Below are 22,469 nucleotides of genomic sequence, written 5' to 3' on the forward strand. Positions count from 1 at the left end.
GTCTGACATACTTTGGACATGTTATAAGGAGAGACAAGTCCTTCAAGAGAGACATCATGCTTGGTAAGGTGGAGGGACAGTGCAAGAGGGAAAGACCCTCTATGAGGTGGATTGATTCAGTGACTGGGGTAATTGGGATGGGTGTGTCAGAGGCCATGCGATTGGCACAGGATAGAGCAGGGTTTAGGGCTGTTGTACATAGGGTCGCTATGAGTTGCAAACGACTCAATGGCACATAACAACAACAATTTAAATCTCTGCTTATTTGCTTAAGTTGTATTTCTCTTTCTAGTCTTTCTAAAAAGGGAGCACTGGGGGCCTAGTCTATAGGGAGTTGCACTGCTAATTCAAAGATGGCGTGTCTCAGTAAGGTTAAATCTCCTGAAGGCTCCAAGAGAGAAAGACAGGCAGTTTCCTTCTATACGATTGGTGGGTTAGCTATGAGTCGGTTCCAATTCAGTGGCAATAAGTTTGAGTTTTTTGAGTCTCTAAAAAGGGCTTCTGGGTCATGTGTTGAGCTGCTAAATGACAGTTGCCAGTTCAAACTCGCTGGTCACTCAGTGGGAGAAAGATGAGGAGTCTTCTCTGATAAAGTCTTCTTTAAAGATTTGTAGCTTTGGAGACCCAACAGGCCACCGTGAGTTGGAATTGACCCATGATTTGGGGGCTTTGGTTTGGGAGGGTCTGGTAGTTCAGTGGTTAGGGAGTGTGCTGCCAACTCAAAAGCATGCAGTTCAAATCCACCAGCTGCTCTGTGGGAGAAGGATGGGAAATCTCCCAGTATGTGATTTACAGCCTCTGAAGACCCTCTGGAGGGTCAGTTATGAGTCAGTTTTGACTCAGTGATACACAATGACAGTCTTTGAGTCTTTATGACCAAAGTATGTGAGATGAAGCTTCAAAACTCTTGTCCATGAGGAGCAACTTAGTTTCACCCTCACTAGGAGAGACCTGTTTGCTCTCTTGTAAGTCCATGATATGTTCAATGCTCTTCTCCAGCACCAAAGCTCAAAGGCATCAATTCTTCTTGTGTAACACTAAGTCACTATCCAGCTCTCAGATACATAGCAAATAATTGCAAAGACCATGGCCTGGAGGGTACACCTTAGTCTGCAGGATGACATTCTTGCTCTTTTGCACTCTGGAGAAGTCTCTGACAGAAGATTTTCCCAGTGCAGTTTGTCTTTTAATTTCCAGACTGCTGGGCCAAGAGTGTTGGTTATGGAACCGAACAAGCTGAAATTGTTAACAATCTCAATCTCTTCTCCATTTATCATGGGGCTTCGAATTGGCCCAGTGGTGAGAATCTTCATTTTCTTGATGTTGAGTTTTAATCCATATTGAATACGATATTCCTTGACTTTCTGCCTCAAATACTTCAGGTCCTCCTCAGTTTCATCTAGCAAGGTTTTATCATCTGCATAATGCAGGTTGATGATGCCACATTCTGATGCCACATTCCTCTTCATACAGTCCAGACTCCCAAATGATCTGTTCTGCATATAGATTATAAAGGGGTGGTGACATACTCCTTTCCTGATTTTGAACCATGCTGTGGTTCCTTGCTCTGTTCTGATGACTGCTTCCTGGTGGTAATAAGTGAAATAAAGCTAAAAGGGAAATGGATAGTGCAGAACTCAGGATGAACACTGTATGTGAGAGAAGGTACTCAGGAAAAGTCTTCTGAATAACTTTTTTTTTTTTGAGGTTGAGTAGTGTAATGTTAACAGCAAAAAAAGTAATACAAATAGTTTCTTCTGCAGCAGCTCATTAACATCTGGTAACACAATGAAAGTCAATGTACACAAGCTTAATAAAAGGATCAATTAGAAACCCCTGTACTACAGGATGGGATGCTGTGCTCTTATGATCAGTGACACCCCAAGAAATGCAAGCAGATGCATCCAGCATCCATTAGGGGGCAGGTCCACTATACTTGTCATGTAGATCAGCTACATTGTCACTGGAGACTCAGATCCAGCCATTCTCCCGTGGTAGAGGTTGACCACAGCTCCTGAGTAGGCATCTTTGTAGGTAGTTTGGTAGATGGCTCAACGAGCTAGATCATAGGCTTTTTCCACTTCGAGATCATAGGAGTAGCCCCTATCCATGACCCCATAGGCATATACAGAGCCAGAACCTACAGAGAAGGTGGCACCTTCACTGTCCACATAGTAGAGGCCAGGGCTTCTCTTGTCCCAGCCACAGATCATGGTACCCATGGACAGCCCCATGCCTTTATATTGATAGACCATGTTGGCCAGCAGCTTGGAGGCAGCTGCTACTGAGATGTGTTACTTGTTTCAAAGCTCATAGATTCGACACTGCCGAGCTAACAGCCTCTCCCAGAAGCTACAATGCGCTGCACCTCCAGCCATGGTGCCTAGCTGGTAGGGGTTGATCTCGATCCCTTCTTCACCATCTGGGAAGCAATGTAAGCACCTGCTGTGGCCCAGGAGTCCACTGACACGATGACACCATGGCAAAACTTGAAGGCCACAATGGTGGTTCCATGAAGCATTTCGATCCCTGGCTCCTCGGGAACACCCCATTTGGGCGCAGCCAGACTCAGTCCATCGCATGAACTCCCTAGACCCAGGTCCTGAAGATCCGCGCGACCTCTAAGACCGAAAAAGCTGGGCTGGTTCACAGGGAGCAGCCTCTGCAACAGGCTGGCAAGCGCCATGTCTAGTTGAATAAAGTATTTTTTTCAAGTCAAGAAAAGATAGCTTATTCTGGCATATGGTATAAGGAAAAAGGTAGATAGATAAAGGGTGGAAGAACTGGACAGCTAGCAGATACACTAAACTTGAAACTCCCGAATAAGGTGGTATTTAAACAGATTCCTAAAGAATTGAGAATGAGAGTTAGATAGAAATGGAGGAAGATATGTCAGGCCATAATTAGCTTCACCTCCCACTCAGATTTCTGATGTCCTGAACTACTGCAAACAGTTAATGTTCTTGGTTGCTGATCACAAACCTGGAGGTCTGAGTCCACCTAGAGGTAGCTACAAAAAAAACCGTGCTAATATACTTCAGAAAAAAGCAGTCATTGAACACTTCACCTAGCTTCTATAGATGAATTCTGATCAAAAGGAGGGAAATGGAGAACAGAATTTAAAATTCCAGTGGCATCCAGACTTTATGGAACGGTAGAGGCTGTGCAAACATCCCCTGGTGTCTTTGTAAAGCCAAATAATTATTTAGCTTAATAAAAAAGATCTGCCTTCAGCATTGTGTTCTGTGACAATTAATCTATATGAAATCAGACTGACAATGATAGCTTAAGTGTCCAGATTGGAACCTTATGGAGCAGAATGAGAATGGTTGCACAATTCAATGACTATAATCAATGTCACTGAATTGTATGTGTAGAAATTGATGTATGCTCTGTTGCGTATATTTCTACCACCACCACCAAAATAAAATAAATTCTATGTAGAAAAAAAGAAAACTTTATGGACATAAACAGAAGAAGATAAACTTTTTATCTTTTTTAAAAAATTAAACACTTCTTTTACTTTTCAAGGAGAAGAGTGAATTGGGGATGGGGGTACAGGGAGAAAAGTGTAACAATGCATGACTGGAAGCCCTAAGTCTGTAAACTTTCATTAAAATTAATAAAAAAAATTAAACACTTATGAACATTAAAAGACTTCATCAAAAGAGTAAAAGGATCATAGCAAATAGCAACAAAATACGTATAACTGATCAAAATGAGAAGGGAGAGGAAATAATGGGGGCAGCGATGATTTTGTGGGCAGATTGGGGGATGTAAAAGAATAAGCAAGGTGCACTGAGGACATGATGAGATGGGATGATAAAAGACATAGATCAATAGTATTCAATGATACAAACCACAATGTATATGAATGATTGCATAAAACACAATGTACATCAGTGAAACACAATGTATGTGAATGAGTGTATACAAAACACAATGTACAGTAACGAAACAAAGAAACAGGTAAGTCTAAAAAGAGAACCTACAAAAGAAACAAAATTTTGCAACAACATATATGACTCTACCATTTATAGAAAACTTGGATACCTCAAGAAAAAAGGACAATCAATCAATTAAGAAAATAATTTAATCAAAGAAGACATTCAGGCAGCCACCAAAAACATAAAGAGATGTTTAAAATTATTAGCTGGCCATGAAAATGAAAATTGCAGGCTTGGTGGGTGGGTCCTAACATTATTCATAAATGTGCAGATTTAATACTAGGCAGACTGTGGTTGCCAAAATTATTATGAGTGAAGATACCAGGGTCATGATTAGATTCCATTGAAATGCTTGCTTGCTTGCTTAGAAGCTGTTAAAAAAACATTCTCATAATGGAGGAAGTGTCAATTACCCAGTATTATTTCAGACCCACTCTGAAATCTCCTCTTCATTATTCACCAGGATGATGACTAATGAATCAGAAAGTCACTGAGGAAGCTCTGATTTCCAGAGAAATTTTCTGTCCATGGTCTAAAAACCATCATGCAAAATGTTCCAAGACAGTAGAAATAAATATAACTATTCTAGTAATTTTTGGCACTCTCTACCTCTCTATTTTCAGCCAAAATCCATCTGACATCAGCAATGTTATCAGTGGAACCACAGACTCCTCCAAATCCACTTGAATTTCTGTCAGTTGTCTTTCAATGTACTAGTCTAGCCATTTTTAGATGATCTTCAGCAATATTTTACTTGCATGTCATATTAATTAATAATATTGTTTGATAATTTCCACATTCCATTGGATAACCTTTCTTGGGAATGGGAACAAATGGATCTCTTCCAGTCAGTTGGCCAGGAGATCTTCCAAGTTTCCTGGCACAGACTGGCGAGCACGTCTAAGGCTTCATTTGTTAGTTGAAACATCTCAATTGGTCCCATTGATTCCTGAGGCTTCCCCCCTCCCAATGCCTTCAATATAGCATGAACTTTTTCTGTCATCATTATTGGCTCTTTACCATATTAGTATATGTCCTGAAATATTTCACTGTCACCCAATTCTTTTCTGTACGATGAATCTGCGTATTTCCGCCATCATTTTTTTTTATGCTTCCAGGATCATTCAAGACTTTGTCCATTTGCATCTCTCAGTATTAAAGTAGAAGCTTGCTTTTGTTTTTCAGTTCTTTCTTGAGAAATGATGAATAAGTTCTTCAATTTTTATTTTCCAACTCCACCTCTTTGCACATTCCACTGCAATACTTTGCTTTGTTTTCTCAACCTGCCTTTTGAAATCTTCTGTTCATCTCTTTCACCTCTGCATTGCTGATGTCAAATTGATCTTGGCTGAAAGGTAAGAATATGAGAAGAATGTCTATTTGTGTTTTATTGACTATGCAAAGGCATTTGGCTGTGTAGATTATAACAAACTATGACTAACATTGAGAGTAATGGGAATTCCAGAACACTTAATTATGCTTATATGAAATTTATACTTAAACCAAGAAGCTGTTGTCAAACAGAGTAAGAGAATATTGCATAGTTTAAAACTGGGAAAAGTGTGTGTCAAGGATGTATGTCTCCTTTCTCCTTTCCTATCCAATCTGTATTTGAGTGAATTATTAGTTGTGGATTTTATTAAGAAGAGTGTGGCATCAGGATTAGGGGAACACTCAACAACCTGTGTTATGCAGATGACACAACTTTATTTGCTAGAAGCAAGGAGGACTTGAATCACTTGCTATATAGCATCAAGAAAACAAAAATCTTCACCACTGGGCCAATAGTCAACATCACGATAAAGGGAGAAAAGAATGACATTGTTAATGCTTTCATCTTGCTTGGGTCTATACTCAACACCCTTGGTATCAGCAGCCTGGAGATCTGGAAATGTATAGCGTTGGGAAAGCCTGCTGTCAGGGATCTCTTGCAAGTCCTGAGGAACAATGATAATCAGTTTAAAGACTTAAGAAAGTAAAAGACTATTAGTCCAAAGGACTAATGGACCACGCGACTTTCAGCGCCCATGACCCTGAGGTCCCAAGAGCTAGGGAGTGACTTACTACCACTGCTGAGCCCTCTGAAAGGGGTCATAATAGAATATCCCTGATGGAGAGGGAGAAAAATGTGGAACAAAACTCCAAATCATAAGAAGGACCAGACTTCCTCTCCTTCACTGACCCTCTACTTTTCTGAACATGATGTCCTTTTTCAAAGATTGGTTCCTCAGTTAATAGTATTACATCATGGTAATTTCCTGATTTCTAGACTTGTACTTCCATTATATAAAATGTCAATGTTGGGGAAGTCAGATGAAAAGTATACAGGAACTAACTATTACTTTTGCAATCTTCCTGTAAGTCCAAAAATATCCTAAAAAAAACAGGTAAAAAAGCAAATCAAAGAAATAGCTTAAAGCAACTATTTTATTAGATTCCAAGATTTTGTGGGTCAAGAATTGGGGTAGGACTGCCCTCTGGCAGTGGTCAAGGTCACTTGGTGCTATTCATCTGGTGGATAAGCTGGTCTTGAGCATTGAAGCTGGTTTTGATATTTGGCACCTAACCCCAGGGATAGCTAGGGTAGGCCAGCTTAGCTAGGGCCCTCTCTTCTCTATGAAGTCTCTTTGTTTCTTCATGGGGCCTCTCCACAAGTCTGAATATGGTGGCTCAGGGCTCCAAAAGTGAAAAGTCAGAATGTAGAAGTTGCAAATCTTTGAAGGTTTGGGCCTGGAAACTGGCAGAGGCTCACTCTCACCATTGCCCATGGTCAGAGCAGTCACAGTATTGCCCACATCCAAGAGAAGGGGGACACAGACAGCCCTTCTCAATAGACTTGGTGGTCAGCTTCAGTCTCCCTCACATAGGGAATGGCTTTCCTTTTCTCTTTCCTAGCACAGGATTAAGGAAGTGGGGTGATGCAATGGTTAAATGCTCGACTATGAAATGAGAAGTTGGCAGTTCAAACCCATGCTGTTCATAGGGTCATAATGAGTCATAGTCAACTGGATGGCACCCAGCAAAAAGAACAACAATCTCATTCTTTTGACATTTACTGCAACTTTCTTCTCTTACTTCATAATGTACATGGAGAGCTTCCTCATTCGTTTTTACCATGTGGAATCCCGTTTTTTTGACTATACCTTAATTTATGTAACTGATTCCTTGTTAATAGATAAGCTGCTTTTTAGATAAAGTCGGCCCAGTTTTCATCTGGTGGTCCAATCAAGTGGGAAGGTGTTTGGGAGGTGAGAGAGTACTTTAGAAGACAATAGAAGTTAGGCTTTGGAGCAAGACTGGGCAGGAAAGCAAAGGTGATAATTGAGAGGTAAAGTGGGTTCCCTCCCCTCAAAGAATCCTAGGAAGCTGGCTTCTCTGTTGACATGGTGCCTTTGCTCTGTTGTCTTCTCCACATGCCTCTTGCTTGATAGCTTTTGCCTGGCTCTGAGCCTGAGTACCTGACTAACTTCCTTAGACCTCATCAGTGGGTGTGATTGAGGTATGAGGAACTGGGACCTGGCTCTCTAAATTCCTACTCCCACTTGCACTCTCATAGATAGTGTTGTGGTGGTGTTATCTGCCATCAGGTCACCTCTATGTTTAATAGCTCTGAACTCTGCCCTATCCTGAGCCAGTCTTACTGTCTCTGACACAACTTCCTCATTACCCCAGTTACTATGTCAATCTATCTCATCTGGGGGCCTTCCTCTCCTGCACTTTCCTTCCAAGTTACTGATTTTGCAAAATTTTCTTGTAGTTTGGCTGAAGTATTAAGAGAGCATCTGTAAACTTGTATCAATAACTTTTTGGAGAATGAAGTAGTAATTATAGAAAAAAGAAGGAGATGAAAAGACTTTCAGTTATGCATAATACTCTTACAAGTGATATAATTCAATGTAGAAAGATTTTAGAAGACAAATTTGTTGTTAGTATTCTTGGGGCACAACTGCTGCAAAAGACCTCTCTAAAGTGCCAAGGAATAAGGATGTCACTCTGAGGATTAAGGTGCATCTCTTCCATGCCATGATCTTATCAATAGCCTCATACACATGTGAAAGTTGGACAATAAATGGGGAAGAACAAAGAATAATTGATGCCTTTAAATTGTGGTGTTGGAAAAAAGTGTTGAAAATGTCATGTACTGTAAAAATCTGTCTCAGACGAAGTGCAACTAGAGTCTCCTTAGAGGCAAGGATGGTGAAAGTGTATTTCACATACTCTGGGTGTATTATCAGGAGGAGCCTGTTTTTGGAAAAGGGCATCATGCTTGGTTAAGTTGGGAGTTATGTTAAAAAAAAAAAGGAAGACCTTCAATGAGGTAGATCAACATAGTAGCTCCAATAATGGGCTCAAACACTGCAGATTGTGAGACTGGTGCAAGATCACACCGTGTTTTGTTTTGCTGCACAAAAAGTCTTTGTGACTTGTTACCAACAACATTAGTATTTGTTAGTATTTATTATTAGTATTAGTACCTAACAACATTAACATTTCTATACATTTTATTTTATTGATATGGATTTGATTTGATTGATATAAATTTGATTGAAATTTATAATAAGTATTACTGAAGATTCTACGAAGTTAAGTATGGGACAAGGTCTGTGAAGAAAGGTGACCTTATGATTTCTTCACTGGGTAATCAGTGACGCCACTGTCTCTGATGCCACCAGCAGACCACACCCTGTATTCCTTCCCAGCACAGATGTGGGAGGAAATGCAAACCAGAAGAGCACTCAGATTGTGTACACAACACTGGAAAAATCTAGAGGTGGTAACTTCTTTCAGGATCACTGAGAAAGGTAGAAGTAGAGCCCCAACTAGGATTGGTGTGGGAGTTAAGAGGTCATGCAGGATTCCTGCCTCAGATATTTGATGACTCTGGAAAGGGCTTACTTTCATCTTTATCTGTCCCTTATTCCTTAGCTCAGGTATCCTGCAGACATTTCTCCTAACATCAGTGAAAATGCAGGGAGAAGAGGTGGAAGAGCGAAGCTTGAGCTATCTGAGTGGCTGCTGCCTCTCTCTCAGGCCTTGCTCTTTTCTGACTATGATTCCTCCATATGAATAGACAGTCATGACCTGGCAGATGACAGAGTCGTTGCTGCTTCTGACTTTGGTGGCCTCTGCATGGAGTGCCTCTTCCAGGAATCCCCAGGATGGGACAGACCTGCTTAATGTCTGCATGGATGCCCAGCACCACAAGACAAAGCCAGGTCCTGAGGACAAGCTGCATGACCAGGTGAGGATGGAGTGGGACCTGGTATGGACCAGGGAGCTGACCCTGACAGGGAAGAATTTAAAGGGATGGAAAATTTAGCTCTCTGGGGAGAGGAAGGAAGGAGTGACTGAGGTGAGCATGAAGGACTTTTTACCGAGAGATCACCAAGCCTATATTGGAAAAATAATTTATTTAAGCGTGTTGGGCATGTTTCCAGGATGGATTAGTGTTTGGAGAAGAACACCATGCTTGAAAGTGTAGAGGATCAGTGCAGGAAAGGAAGACCCTGGATGAAATGAACTGACACAGTGACTGTGGTAATAGGATCAAGTGTGTTAGAGATGGTCAGGATAGAGCAAGGTTCAGAGCATTTGTTCATAGGATTACTATGAGTCGTAGTCGACTTGATGGCACACAACCACCACCACCACCACCACCACCACCACCAATTGTAGGAAGCCCTAGTGGCCTAGTGAGCCGAACTGCCAACCCAGAGGCACATGATTCAAATTCACTAGCTGCTCTGCGAGAGAAATATGAGCAGTCTCCTCCTGTGTGATTTACTGCCTCTGAAAACCCACCAGAGGGTCAGCTATGAGTTGGGTTAGCGTGGCACATAACCACATGATATTCCCTGCATTCCCCCAAGCAGGGGAGACACTGGTGGCATAGTCCACAGGGAACTGTGTGGCTAACCCAAAGGCAGTGCCTCTCTGCTGGGTCAAGTTCACCAGCAGCTCTGTGGAAAAGTTGGGTAATCTCCTCCTGTATGCTATACAGTCTCCTGAAACCTGCTGGAAGGTCAGCTATGAGTCAGTTCTGACTCAATGGCAAAGAGATGTGCTGAGTAGAGGCCTTGGGTAGTGAAAACAGTTCAGTGCTCTCCTAGCCAAAAGGTTGGTGGCCTGAACCAGAGGATCCTTGAGTGATAGACCTGAAGAGCTGCTTCCAGAAGCTTTGAAATCGCTATGGAGCAGTTTTATCCTGCACATGTGCGGTCTCCATATCAACTAACAACAACAACAACTAAATGCTTTCCTCATAATCACGTCAGTGAATTCACCCAGAAAGCTTGTCTGCTATGTCAGTGGCGTTCTCTACTCCTATTAGTGAGGAAACTGAGGCTTGGACAGTGAATTGATCCATGTAAGGATTGAGAGAACAGCCATTGGCAGGGTCTAGGAGGGATTGCATTCCATTCCTGGAGCTCAGAGGCAAGGGAGAAGGGCAGCTATGTCCCTCATGGCCTTGTGACAGCAAACACTGGCAAACAGGTCAGGTCTCCACCTCCATTAGGTAGTGAGGAGACAGTGACAAGTCAGATAGCTGGGGAGAATTCCCAGTAAAAGGGAAATTGGCCTTGGCCTTTGGGGATGACTAAGAGTTTTCCAGGAAGACAAAGCAGGAAAGAGGACAACATGCATGTGAGTCGCAAAGAACACAGACAGGGACAAAGAAGTTGTCTGGTGAGAGCCAAGGATGTTGGTGTCACAGAGTAGGGGCTGGGAAGCCAGTGCATTTATTTTATAACTAAGTACACTAACACAACTTGGAGAGAGAACTTGAGCTTGAATTTGAACTCCAAGTTTATGAAAGATACCAGGATTTATTTCTTTCTGGTCCCTGTTTTGCTGGCTACAAAGATTCAGAACAGCAGAGGGCTGGTGATACTGATACTCCTAGGGGAAGACTGTGGCATGGACAGACACTAGAGGCTTGACATGAAGACAGGGAAGCCCAAATATCCCCATCACTACTAAGTAATTTCCAATGCTTCATTTGCTTCTAAGAGTTCTCAGGAGCACCTCCTCAAAATAGACCAAGACCTTTAATGTGAAAAGAAAGACAGCACCATTACAAATCTTTGGGGGAGATAGGTGGTTATAATTTTGAGTGACATGAGTTATGATGGGAGTCATTTTCATTAAGCTCCTGCTATAGAACAGGAGCTGTGGTAGGTTAGTGGTAAGGAATTGCGCTGCCAGCTGAAAGGTATATGGTTTGACTCTATCAGTTGCTCTGTGGGAGAAAGATGGGCAATCTCCTTGCAATTTACTGCCTCTGAAAAACCACTGAAGGCTCAGCTCTGAGTTGGTTCTGTCTTGACAGTACTCAACAACAACATAGACCAGGGAGTGGGTTAACTAAATAAACCTCAAACTCATTGAGGAAGTTGGAGCTGAATTATATGCTGAGCCTCTAATGGGATTTCTGAGGCTATAAATTGTAGGGGAGGACATAGCCCATCTTTCTTCCTCAGAGCCACTGGTGGGTGGATTTGTACACCTTTAGGTTGACAGTGCCTCACGGACTAGGCCACCAGAGCTTTCTGGGAGTGGATTAGTGCTGTTCATGACATCATTTAATTCTTTCAGAGGCAGGAATGCCAACTTGAGTGGCCCATAAGTGATTTTGTTGCTGGAGTTTTACAGCGTGACCAGGAATTCAGGCATTTGAAGAGGTAAAATTTATGCATGAAGGCAGGAGCTTTAAATGTTCTGGATCACACTTGGAGTGGGTTAGGTTGCTGGATGGGCTAAATGTGGTCCTATCCCCGTGGGTTTTCCTTTCAGTTTCTCCTGAGTGCTCTGACTTGTCATATATACTTTCCTTCTCATTTGATCTGAGAGATGGAATCCATCTCAGGGAGTTCAAGCATTTAGCACGTGACTGATGACGGACGTCAGTTCTTCTTAGTGCCAGCCAAGAGTGATTGATTTGTAAACAGAAACTTTGTCATTTCTCTGTTGTGTTTGCCTTCCTCCCACATCTAGCCAGGTTCCTGCTCAACCCTACAGGCAACTATTGTTCCTCTTGCCTCACTGCTTTCGAGATCTGCCTGAATCTGTTAGTGAGGAGTTTGAGGCCCTGGGAGAGCCAGCTCAACCTCCTTGACCTCTGTCTCTCACCACACCTGGGGCCGGGCTTCTCTGCTCCTAGTCTTCAGTGGAAAAAAATCTTCATTTTCCTATTTTCCAGGAATGCCCCTGACTTAAACTCTGTAAAAACTGGGGTAATTATTTTTGTTGTGGTCGTTTACAGTGTTATTTAGAGGATAGCCCAGGGCCTTTTTGCTTAACTGTTTTCTATGCCTAGAATGCTCTTTATCTCTCCCAACCCCTGACTAAAGTCATAAGCTTCATGATGGCAAAATTAATATTGACTGGGAACAAAATGAATAGTGTGAATAACCCAAATAATGTGAAGTAACTTGGTAAACTGTTAGGAGCTGTAGAAATAATACTTGCTCCCCTAGTCAGTGGCTCCCCTGGGTCTCCCACAGCCCCTGTTAAAAGACAGTAATTGCACATAGAAGGGAATATTATTCTCAGTCATAAAGAGAAATGAAATCCTGATGCAGGGACAAATTACCTAATAAGTAAGGTAAACATGTGCTTTGGGCATCAATAAAACAAGGGCATTCATTGGCATTCAAAGCAAAGATGCCAAGCAGATAGGACACAAGGAAAAGTGAGAGCTTCAATAGAAGGGGCCTGGCAGGACATGAAATGAAACTGTTAGCAGCTCCTCCAGTGTGTGAAAAGGTGCCAGCTGGAAATACAATTCACACAGGATTAGGAAGGAGGTGGCCCACAGCTACTACGGTTTAAACTGTGAGGCTCCAACACCTTCAACATCTTTGTTGACATCTGTCTCCAACAGCCCCTCCTGTATAATTAGAACTCCTTATTGCTGTGGTATCTGGAGAGTATACTGTTTCTAACAAACCAGAGGTGGGTGGGGAGGGACTGTCAAGTCTAACTTACTACCTTGCAACTGGATTCAGTATGTGTGGTTATTGTACAAAGACAGATTATATTAATTGATAGCAGGTCTCTGATTTCTCTCGAGACAACCATTTTGGACGGCATGTTCACCTCTGCTGCTCCAGGAACTCCAGACAGGCAGGCCAGCACTTTGCCATGATACAACACAAGGGTATGCTCCGTGCATGATAGGCAGACGCATGTACACAATGTAGCACACATTGCATAAAACACTCGCATGAATAACAATCTATCCACAACAAGGCAAATGTTAAAAAAAACCCTGGAAATAATGGTGTTTATGTAATATGACAAGTTTTAATTAATCTATCAAGTAAATGTAATTTTTTATTGTCTTGAGTGTGGCACGTACTACTTAATCTTTATCTGTTAATAAATGAGGTATTAGGTATGTTAAAAGGGTGTGAAATTCAATATTTATTTATCATGCAAATAATTTCTTTTTGCAGCAATAGTGTGTTTCTAAATTTATCTTCCAAGAAAACAACAAAAGATGTCTATCAGAATATTACATTTATATTTTATCACAGAATTTACATATTTCCCTGTAAGGAAATGGAACAATTCCTTGAGGAAATAAATTAAACGAATATTTAGATAATAAAACTTAAATAAATGTTTTTTATTTTCCATTTTCCTTCAGATATATTTTCTTTTAAGAAATTGATTGATACTACTATGGCTTGCAAAACAAACTTGCTTGTTGAGAAGCAATGCTATTATTATATCAATTATGTATGTATCCCTGAATATGACAGCTGAACAATTCCACAAAGAAATAAAACATACACTTTATAAATTTTGTATGTAATAACAATTATACTTCCTTTTTAATTTTGGACTGGTAGGATATACTACTCATTGAATTCTCTCTTGTCACCACATAAGAATACTCCACTGGCGTTGTACTGATGTGACTAATCTGGTCCTGTTCTATGCAAATCAACCCAAAACTTCAAATTGAGTATAAGCTTTTGTTTATATCATGATGACGATGTCACACAGTATCAAAGGATGGAAGGAGAGTGGTGGTAGGTCCACAAGTATTTAAGTATTATTTAATGATAAGAAATATTTGTGTGGATCTGAGAAGGACCTTCCAATAAACATTGTATGATAAAGAAATTCTTTCCAACCACCTTCTAACTATCATTTCTTTTGGTTATTTTAGACCTCAAAACCAAACTTACATGTTCCAAATGTTTTTAACTTATTTTCAAATACAAAATTTTGTAGTAACATCCAAATTTGAATATAAAAATTATTTTATAAATTCAACTATCTATAACATTTGTTATCCATAACATTAATTACAATGCCTACAATGTAAACACATTCTTCCTACAGCCTCCCTATGATAATTCTCCTTGTCATTAACCCATCTATAAAATCCCTTCTGGGAGTTCTGGTGGTTTAGTGGTAAGGAGTTGCACTGCCAATACAAAGCACACAGTTCAAATACGCCAGCCTCTCAGCGAGAGAAAGATGGGCAATCTCCTCCTATGGGACATATGGCCGCTGAAAAGCCACTGAAGGGTCAGCTGTAGGTAGGTTCTGATCACAGCAACAATCCCTTCTTGTTTCCAGGACTATATGTGGGCAAATCCTGCTCTTTTAACTCCATATGGTGGTTATTCCAAGTAGAGAGCACGCCTCTGGTGTTACAGTTCACCTGCTGTTGTTGTGGTTGTTAGGGTCCATCATGTTGAATATGACTCATAGTGATCCCTAGGAACTCCAGATCTGAACTTTCCCCTATCCTGTGGCACCCTCCCGATCTCTAATACGCTCCAACCCATTGTTACAGTCATTGTGTCAAACCATCTTGTGGAGGGTCTTCTTCTTTTTCTCTGACCTTCCACTTTCCCCAGCATGTCTTTCTAAGGACTGGCCCTTCCTGACAACATGCCTAAAGTATGTAAAATAAGTTTCACCATCCTTGCCTCTGAGGAGCACTCTGGTTGCACTTCCTCCAAGACAGACTTATGAGCCAGGGCTAAGTTTTGTTCCCGGTTCAAAGATTAACTAAGAACCATAGTCTCAGGGGTTCCACCAGTCTTTCAGACAAATAGAGAGTTCTGGTGACCTAATGGGTAAGGATTTGTGTTGCCAACCCAAAGGCAGGCTGTTCAAATCACCAGCTGCTCTGAAGGAGAAAGATGGGCAATCTCCTCCCTTGCTATTTACAGCTGTGGAAAACCTGCTAGAGGGTCAGTTGTGAGCCAGTCCTGACTCAATGGCACGTAATAGCAACAACAGGCCAATAATGTGAACTTATTTTTGAGGTTTGTTCCACTTTTTACCAACTCTATGCAGGTCTTCTACTGTGATCACCTTGAGAGTGGTCAGTGGTGTTAGCAGGGCCTCAGGGTCATGAAAGTTGAGGTTCATGTGGTCCATTAGTCCTCTGATTTCTTGCAATATGCATTTGCTTTTCTTCCTCCTATTTCCTTCCAGAAAGGGAGAGACCATAAGTGGCAACCTTAGTTGACTAGTCACAAGACAGCAGTTGCTACTCACCAAATAGGATGTAGACTTGGTCTTTGTGGATAATATTATGCCAATTTGACCTTCGTGTCACTCAAGATTATGGCTCATATGATAGAATTTGTCTATATCCTGTTTCTATTCCTTGTTATAGTAAAAAAAAAAGGTATAGGAAGTGAAACTGCTTTAGAATCTGAAATTGTCACATCTGCAGATTCTATAAATAATGGAAGTACTGTGAAATTATTTTTCTTCTAATGATGTAATTATTTGATTTAAAGAGGGATAAGTGACTATGGATCATAACAAATTATGGCTAAAATTGGGAAGAATGGGAATCCTAGAACACTTCATTGTGTTCATGTAAAACCTACACCTAGACTAAGAAGCTGTCCAAACAGACCAAGCGAACTATGGTTTAAAATAAAAAAAGATGTATATCAAGACTGTATCCTTTCTCCGTACTTATTCAATCTGTATACTGAACAAATCATTAAAGTAGTGGACTTTATGAAGAAGAATGTGGCATTAGGATCTGAGGAAGACTCATTAAGAACCTGCATTATGCAGATGATATTACCTTTGTTTTTATAATTCATTCTGCTAAGATTAGTAGCAGACCAATTATAAGAAGTGTCAACATTGTCCCAAATGCTTGACCTGCTTTATAAGTCCATGATTTCAGACATCAACAGCTTCTCCTTTGTTCAGTTCTCTTGCTCCTCTTTGGCCTTTGGGTTTGGTGGTTCACTGGAAGGTCTCCCACAGACTCAGATCCATCAGAGGGATGACTTATGTGGCCACAGGTATGCAGGCTGATTTTGCAGAAAATGGTGAGTGACAGGCCAGGACTCTACAGGCTGTCAGTTGTGGTGTAGCTGGATGCTGTGTCCCAGGAGAGTAAGCATCCCAAAAGAGCGAGAGACTAGCTCTGAGGTCCTAAGAGTTTATATAAGCCTCTAGCAGGGTGAGGTATATCCCATCCTAATCCTCTCTCCTTAATACAATAAATACTTCAGCACAAAACAAACAGTTAATGAATGGCGAGGAAAGACATGTTGAGTGATAAATCTCAGGCACCCAAACCCTTCCTTGCTGAGAATGAGGAGTGCTTGAAGGGCTTGCTGCAGAAGATCAGGAACTACACTGATAAGCCTTCAATATGAATTATATCTCAACATCAAGAAAACAGAAGTCTTCACCACCAGACCAGTAAGCAACATCATGGTAGATGGAGAAGAGGTTGAAGTTGCCAATGATTTCATCTTGCTTAGATCCACAATTAACACCATTAGTAGCAGCAGTCAAGAAAACAAGAGACTTGTTGCATTGGGAAAATCTGCTGCCAAGGATCTCTCCAGAGTACTAAAAAGCAATGATGTTAGTCTAGAGATTGAAATGCAGCTGATCAAATTCATGGTCTTCTCAATTGCTTGCTATGCACCTGAAAGTTGGACAATGACTAATGGCAACCGAAGAAGAATTGATGCCTTTAAGTTGTGGTGTTGGAGAAAGTACTGAATATTTCATAGAACACCAGAAGAACAAGCAATTATGTCCTGGAGAAAGTGGAAATCAGTGTGTCCCTTGGAAGCAGGGATAGTGAAATTCCTCTCACATATTTTAGGAATGTTGTTAGGAGTGGCCAGTTCTTGGAGAAGGACATCATGGTTGGAAGACTGTCCAACAAGATGGAGTGACACGGTGACCATAACAATGGACTCAAATGTGTCAGAGATGGTGAAGATTGCCCAGGATAGGACAAGGTTCAGATCTGTTGTTCATAGGATCACTATGAGCTGTATTCAACTTGATGTGGCATCTAACAATAACAACAATAACATAAAAATGAAATTTTCGGGGATTTACTTGAATTCATTGCTCACTTTGATGCATTTTTAGCAAGCCATATCTCAGGAAAGGGCAACTCATTTGTGGATGTCAAGGACTTATTAAAAAGGGCTTTCTGAGCCATTGACTTAGCCACATACATGTGCAGGATCATATATATAAGGTATGTCAGTCTATCCACAAGGGGATTTACTAGTCTCACCATTAGATTGAATGGATTAGCAGCAGAAATTTGAGAATCTCACCACCAGCAAAGAAGCACAGAGAATACAGTATGCATTCTTTGGGGCCAAAGATTCCTGTGTTAGCCAGACCAGGCCTACAAGAGCAGCAGCCACTTCAAAGAACTGGAGATCTGATGTGAGACAGAGCTGACTACTGCCCCACGGAACCAGAACTAGGAGCCTTCGTCCAAGCTTGTTGGAAGATGAGTGGGGCAGAGGTGTGGGGTGGTGACACCACAGTCAGTAGGAGTAAGAGAGGTTTGTAACACTGGCCTAAAGCTGCGAGACTAAAGTCTGAAGGGTCTGTGAGCACATTTCAGAAGCTATCCTGACTCAGAAATGGTTTCCTATTGCCAGTCTGAATTGTAACTTGTTAACTTTTCTAATAAACCCCACTATGAGTATGTTTTTGTGAAGTCTACATAGCTGTTTGGAGTGGATTTCAGACCCAGTAGGACAGTTGTTATTGTTGAGTACGATTGAGTCACAGTCGGCCCATAGCTAACCCTCTACTGGGTTTTCAGAGGCAGTAAATCAAACAGGAGGAGATTGCCCATCTTTCTCCCATAGAGCAGCTGGTGGATTTGAACTGTGTGACTTTGGGATCTTAGCCAGTTTCTTACCACTAGTCTCCCAGAGCTAGTGGGAGCAGTAGGATCGATATTATAAATAGGTGTGGGAGCATGGGGGACAGGTCTGATCTAATGGAAATTGGTTTTGTATTGCGGATGTCATTTATGGGGACAGATCCCCCTTGTGGAGTCAGTAGAGGTCAGATATGGCTGTTCCCACATGGCCTCTGCTCTTTTCACACTATCGGATATATCTAAAACAATGCATGAAGAATTAGTAAACTTAATGAATGATGAGTTTCTACCAATTATTCTTAGTGAAATCAACATAGCTCTGTATTTCAGTTTGTCTGTATATTCCAATTATGATCTTTCTCTTTCAGGTCAGCAACATATTATTTTAAGATGTATATCTCCAACAGATGGAAAACCTGTTGAGCAAGTTATCCTATTAGTCTAGAAAGTCATACCAGTTAGGAAATTCCAAATTAAGTATTTCACAGTTTGTGTGTTGTTGAAAATTGATTTCTCAAAGTGTTGAGGCCAGTCCTATGACAATGACCCCAGTATATCAGGGCTTTATAAAAACATACAATAGAACATTGTAGAGCATAATGAATATGTCACTTTTATATCCTGCACTGTGCATTCATTCACTCTCAGGATACTGTAGCATACAGTAGATTGTCGTCATGATCCAGAAAAGACAGACTGGAGTGAAGCCACTTATGCCCACAGCAGCAGAAAGAGAAGAAATCTTGGGAGCAATGGGGAAAACACCATATTGAATGTTTATATTACAATTATTAATATGACTAAAAAACGAGAAAATGTCACGTTGAAGGCTAAGATGTGCCTGACCCAAGCCATAATGGTTAAGTAAGATTGAAGGATTGCTGTCTTTGAATTAAGATGCTGGTGAAGAGAGTTGCACGTATCATAGACTTCCAGAAGAATGAATAAGTCTCTCCTAGAAGTACAGCCAGAATGTTCTTTCAAAGCCAAAGTGGCTAAACTTTATCTTACATATCTGGGATATGTTATCTGGAGGGCTTGGTAGAGGATCAGCCAAAAATAAGATCCTCAGTGAGATAGGTCAGGACAGTGGCTGCAACAATGGTGTCAAGGTGAGGATGGTGTAGAACCTGCCAGCATACACAGGGTCACTTTGAGTCAAAACTGACTCAACAGCTACAGTAACATAGAAACCAAAGAACATTAGTAATTTTTAGGAGTAAGAGAGGGGACAGGGGAGTTTTTACTTAGGGAGCATTGAGCTTATGTTAATGGTGGTGGAACGAGTTGGAAAATGATAGTTAATGGTTACACAACATAAAGAATATAATCAATGTCACTGAAGTATACATGTACAAACTATTGGATGGGTGAATGTTTTATTGTATAAATTTTCACTATGATTTTTTTTTCCCCCACTACTATTTTTTTTTTTTGGTGACATGATTTTTTAAAAAGGCTAGTGGCATAGTCTGTAGGGAGCTGCACGGCTAAACCAAAAGGGGGTGCCCCTCTAACCATTGCCTCCCACCCTCCTCACCATGGACGGAAATACTGCCTTCATTGTCTGAGAGCTCAACCACAACATTTATCTCCTGAACACTAAAGCCCCCAAACAGACCAGTTACTGACAAATCAACTCTCAACCATGGCTACCCTGAGCATGGGATTTTCCTCCATGGGATCTGGTCTTTCAGAGGGAGATGAATAGACTTCTGGGTAGTTCTGAGCCACTAACCTTTGGGTCAGGGAGGACTGGGCCTTAGTGGTAAGGAATCGTGCTGCTAACCTGAAGGTACATGGTTTAAATCCACCAGTGACTCTGATAACCAAAGATGGGCAGTCTCCTCTCATGTGATTTACAGCTTCTGAAAACCAACTGGAGAGTCAGCTAAGAGTCAATCCCCACTTGATGGCAATACACTTCTAAGACCTTGCAATTGTCATTCCCCCCAGATGGGAGCTTCTAAAGGGGCAGGCCTTGAGGAAATGACTGTGAGGGTTCTGTGTCTTCCTCACACAGTGTGCTCCCTGGAAGAACAATGCCTGCTGCTCGGTGAACACCAGCCAGGAACTGCACAAGGACACCTCCCTCCTTTACAAATTCAACTGGAATCATTGTGGCAAGATGGAGCCGAAATGCAAGCGCCACTTCATCCAGGACACCTGCCTCTATGAGTGCTCCCCCAACCTGGGACCCTGGATCCGGCAGGTAAAGACACCATCTCTAAAACATGCGTCATGCACTTATAGGAAGTGCTTGGCCCATGGGTAGTAGAGGTACGACGTCAGCCTCCAACCGTGGTCCTCTTTAAGGCTGAGACTACTGAGATCCCTGGCTGCAAAGGGCTCTTCCTTCTTCCCACCCACCCAGGTAGACCAGAGCTGGCGCAGGGAGAGGATCCTGGATGTTCCCCTGTGCAAAGAGGATTGTCAGCTCTGGTGGGAGGATTGTCGCAGCTCCTACACCTGCAAGACCAACTGGCAGAAAGGCTGGAACTGGACCTCAGGTGAAGACATGAGGGGGAAGGACAGAGAAGGTGATTCTGATTGGAGTTTGGGAAGATAGTCTGGCCCACACAATAATCACCTTTGTTCCTCACAGGGATTAACCAGTGTCCAGTGAGGGCTGCCTGTCACACATTTGAATTCTACTTCCCTACACCTGCTGCCCTGTGTGAGGGCCTCTGGAGTCACTCCTACAAGGTCAGCAACTACAGCCGAGGAAGCGGCCGCTGTATCCAGATGTGGTTTGACCCAGCCCATGGCAACCCCAATGAAGAGGTGGCGAGGTTCTATGCCGAGGCCATGGGCAGAGCTGGGTCCTGTGTGCCCGAGCCTTTTCTGATCAGCCTGGTCTTAATGCTCCTGTGGCTCATTGGCCAAATCACTTCCACTGCTGACACCGAGATAGCTAATCCTAGATGGCATCTTTACCCTGCACCCAATCTGGGTGCCTAGGCTCAGCTCAACTCAGCTAAACTGTCTTAGATGAGAGACGCCGCCCCCCCACCCCATTGCCCTACTCATTAGTTTGTAACTCTAGGTGGGACCCCTGGGGATCCCCTGACAGCTTATTTTAACACAATCATGTGCTGCATCACATCTATTTGGATGACAATGACCATATATATGCCCATAGCCCAAATCCTTCTAAAGCTTATTATATTGACCTTTCATGATCCAGTTATTTTCTGCTTTGATTTTTTTAAATAAACATGCATTTTGATTAACAGAAGTCCGACTGAATCAAGGAGCATTTCTGAAATTTCATAATGAAGTATAGATTTTTTAAAATTTAATTTTATTAATTTCAATGAATGAAGTATAGATTTTTATATGTATTTTGTACGTGTATCCTTCTGGACTCTGTGCTGCCTTCCAGATTCTTTCGCAGGTACATACAATACCTGCAACCTGAAAATGAGGTAATGTCTGTGTTTTAGCTATCTAATGCTGCTATACCACAGATATGACAAGTGAATGGCTTTAACAGAACTTTATTCTCTTCCAGTATAAGAGGCTAGCAGTTCAGGATATAAGCTCTGTGTTGGTTGTGGAGAACAGCCCTTGTCTCCTTCAGTATCTGTAGGCCCAGCCTTCCTTGGACTGCTCCATACATTCACTGTCAGCAGCGCCAAGGAGTTTCATTGTACCGGGGCCTGGGTCTAAAAGACACACTCCATTCCTGGTGATTATTTCTTGATGGTACTAAGGGTAATGCCAACTTGGCTTAATTTTCTAAACTTTCACCTCTAGATGAGGGGTTTTACAGGTCACACCTTAGGGGAATTCTCTTTACATCTGATTAGGGATGTGATGAAATTAAGGAGCATTACATACCCTCTTAATTGTCCAACAGCTATTTGGGTTTTCAGACTGTGGAGAACAATTGCTTCCACATTAGATCCATATATTTTGGGGAATCGAGTCCAATCCATGACACACTGGAACATGAAATCATTGAGAGAATTGCGACTTCCAACTAATGCTAAGGAACCCAGGAAACATACTTACAAGGCTTATTATTCAGTAAACTAAGAATTCTGTGCAATCACAATGCCATACCTTACCCATACTCTGTGAAACTGGTAATTTTTGGCACACAGCCAATCCCCGCCAACTAATTATACAGTTCCTTTCTTGGCGTCTGTGAAAGCAGCTTTTTAGTAAATCCAGAGGTGGAAAATTAGGTGAATGTAACATATAGGCCATGAGTCATGAACGGGTTAAAATTAGAGACAACCTACAATGGTTCATAATCATGAATGGATGATACTTTGCAGCATGTATCAAAACATTCTTATTACTAAATGTATTTTAATGTACATTCAAGTGTTTTTTATGCATCAATAGTATACAAC

The 22,469-nt window shown here is 41.6% G+C and overlaps 1 protein-coding gene and 1 pseudogene across 1 annotated transcript; one reads left to right on the forward strand and one right to left on the reverse strand.

Annotated features, from left to right (window-relative positions):
• Nucleotides 1-1,914: 1,914 nt before the first annotated feature.
• LOC102870774 lies at nucleotides 1,915-2,686 on the reverse strand (annotated as a pseudogene).
• A 6,338-nt stretch (nucleotides 2,687-9,024) lies between these two features.
• On the forward strand, nucleotides 9,025-21,066 carry LOC102871180 (folate receptor alpha-like). Its single transcript, XM_006885724.1, has 4 exons — nucleotides 9,025-9,189; nucleotides 20,129-20,317; nucleotides 20,480-20,615; nucleotides 20,711-21,066. The coding sequence occupies exons 1-4, from the start codon at nucleotides 9,025-9,027 to the stop codon at nucleotides 21,064-21,066; spliced, it is 846 nt and encodes a 281-aa protein (XP_006885786.1).
• Nucleotides 21,067-22,469: the final 1,403 nt, after the last annotated feature.

This window comes from Elephantulus edwardii, unplaced genomic scaffold (genome assembly GCF_000299155.1).
Source record: "Elephantulus edwardii isolate Elephantulus edwardi_28Jun2011 unplaced genomic scaffold, EleEdw1.0 scaffold00044, whole genome shotgun sequence".
Lineage (NCBI taxonomy): Eukaryota > Metazoa > Chordata > Mammalia > Macroscelidea > Macroscelididae > Elephantulus > Elephantulus edwardii.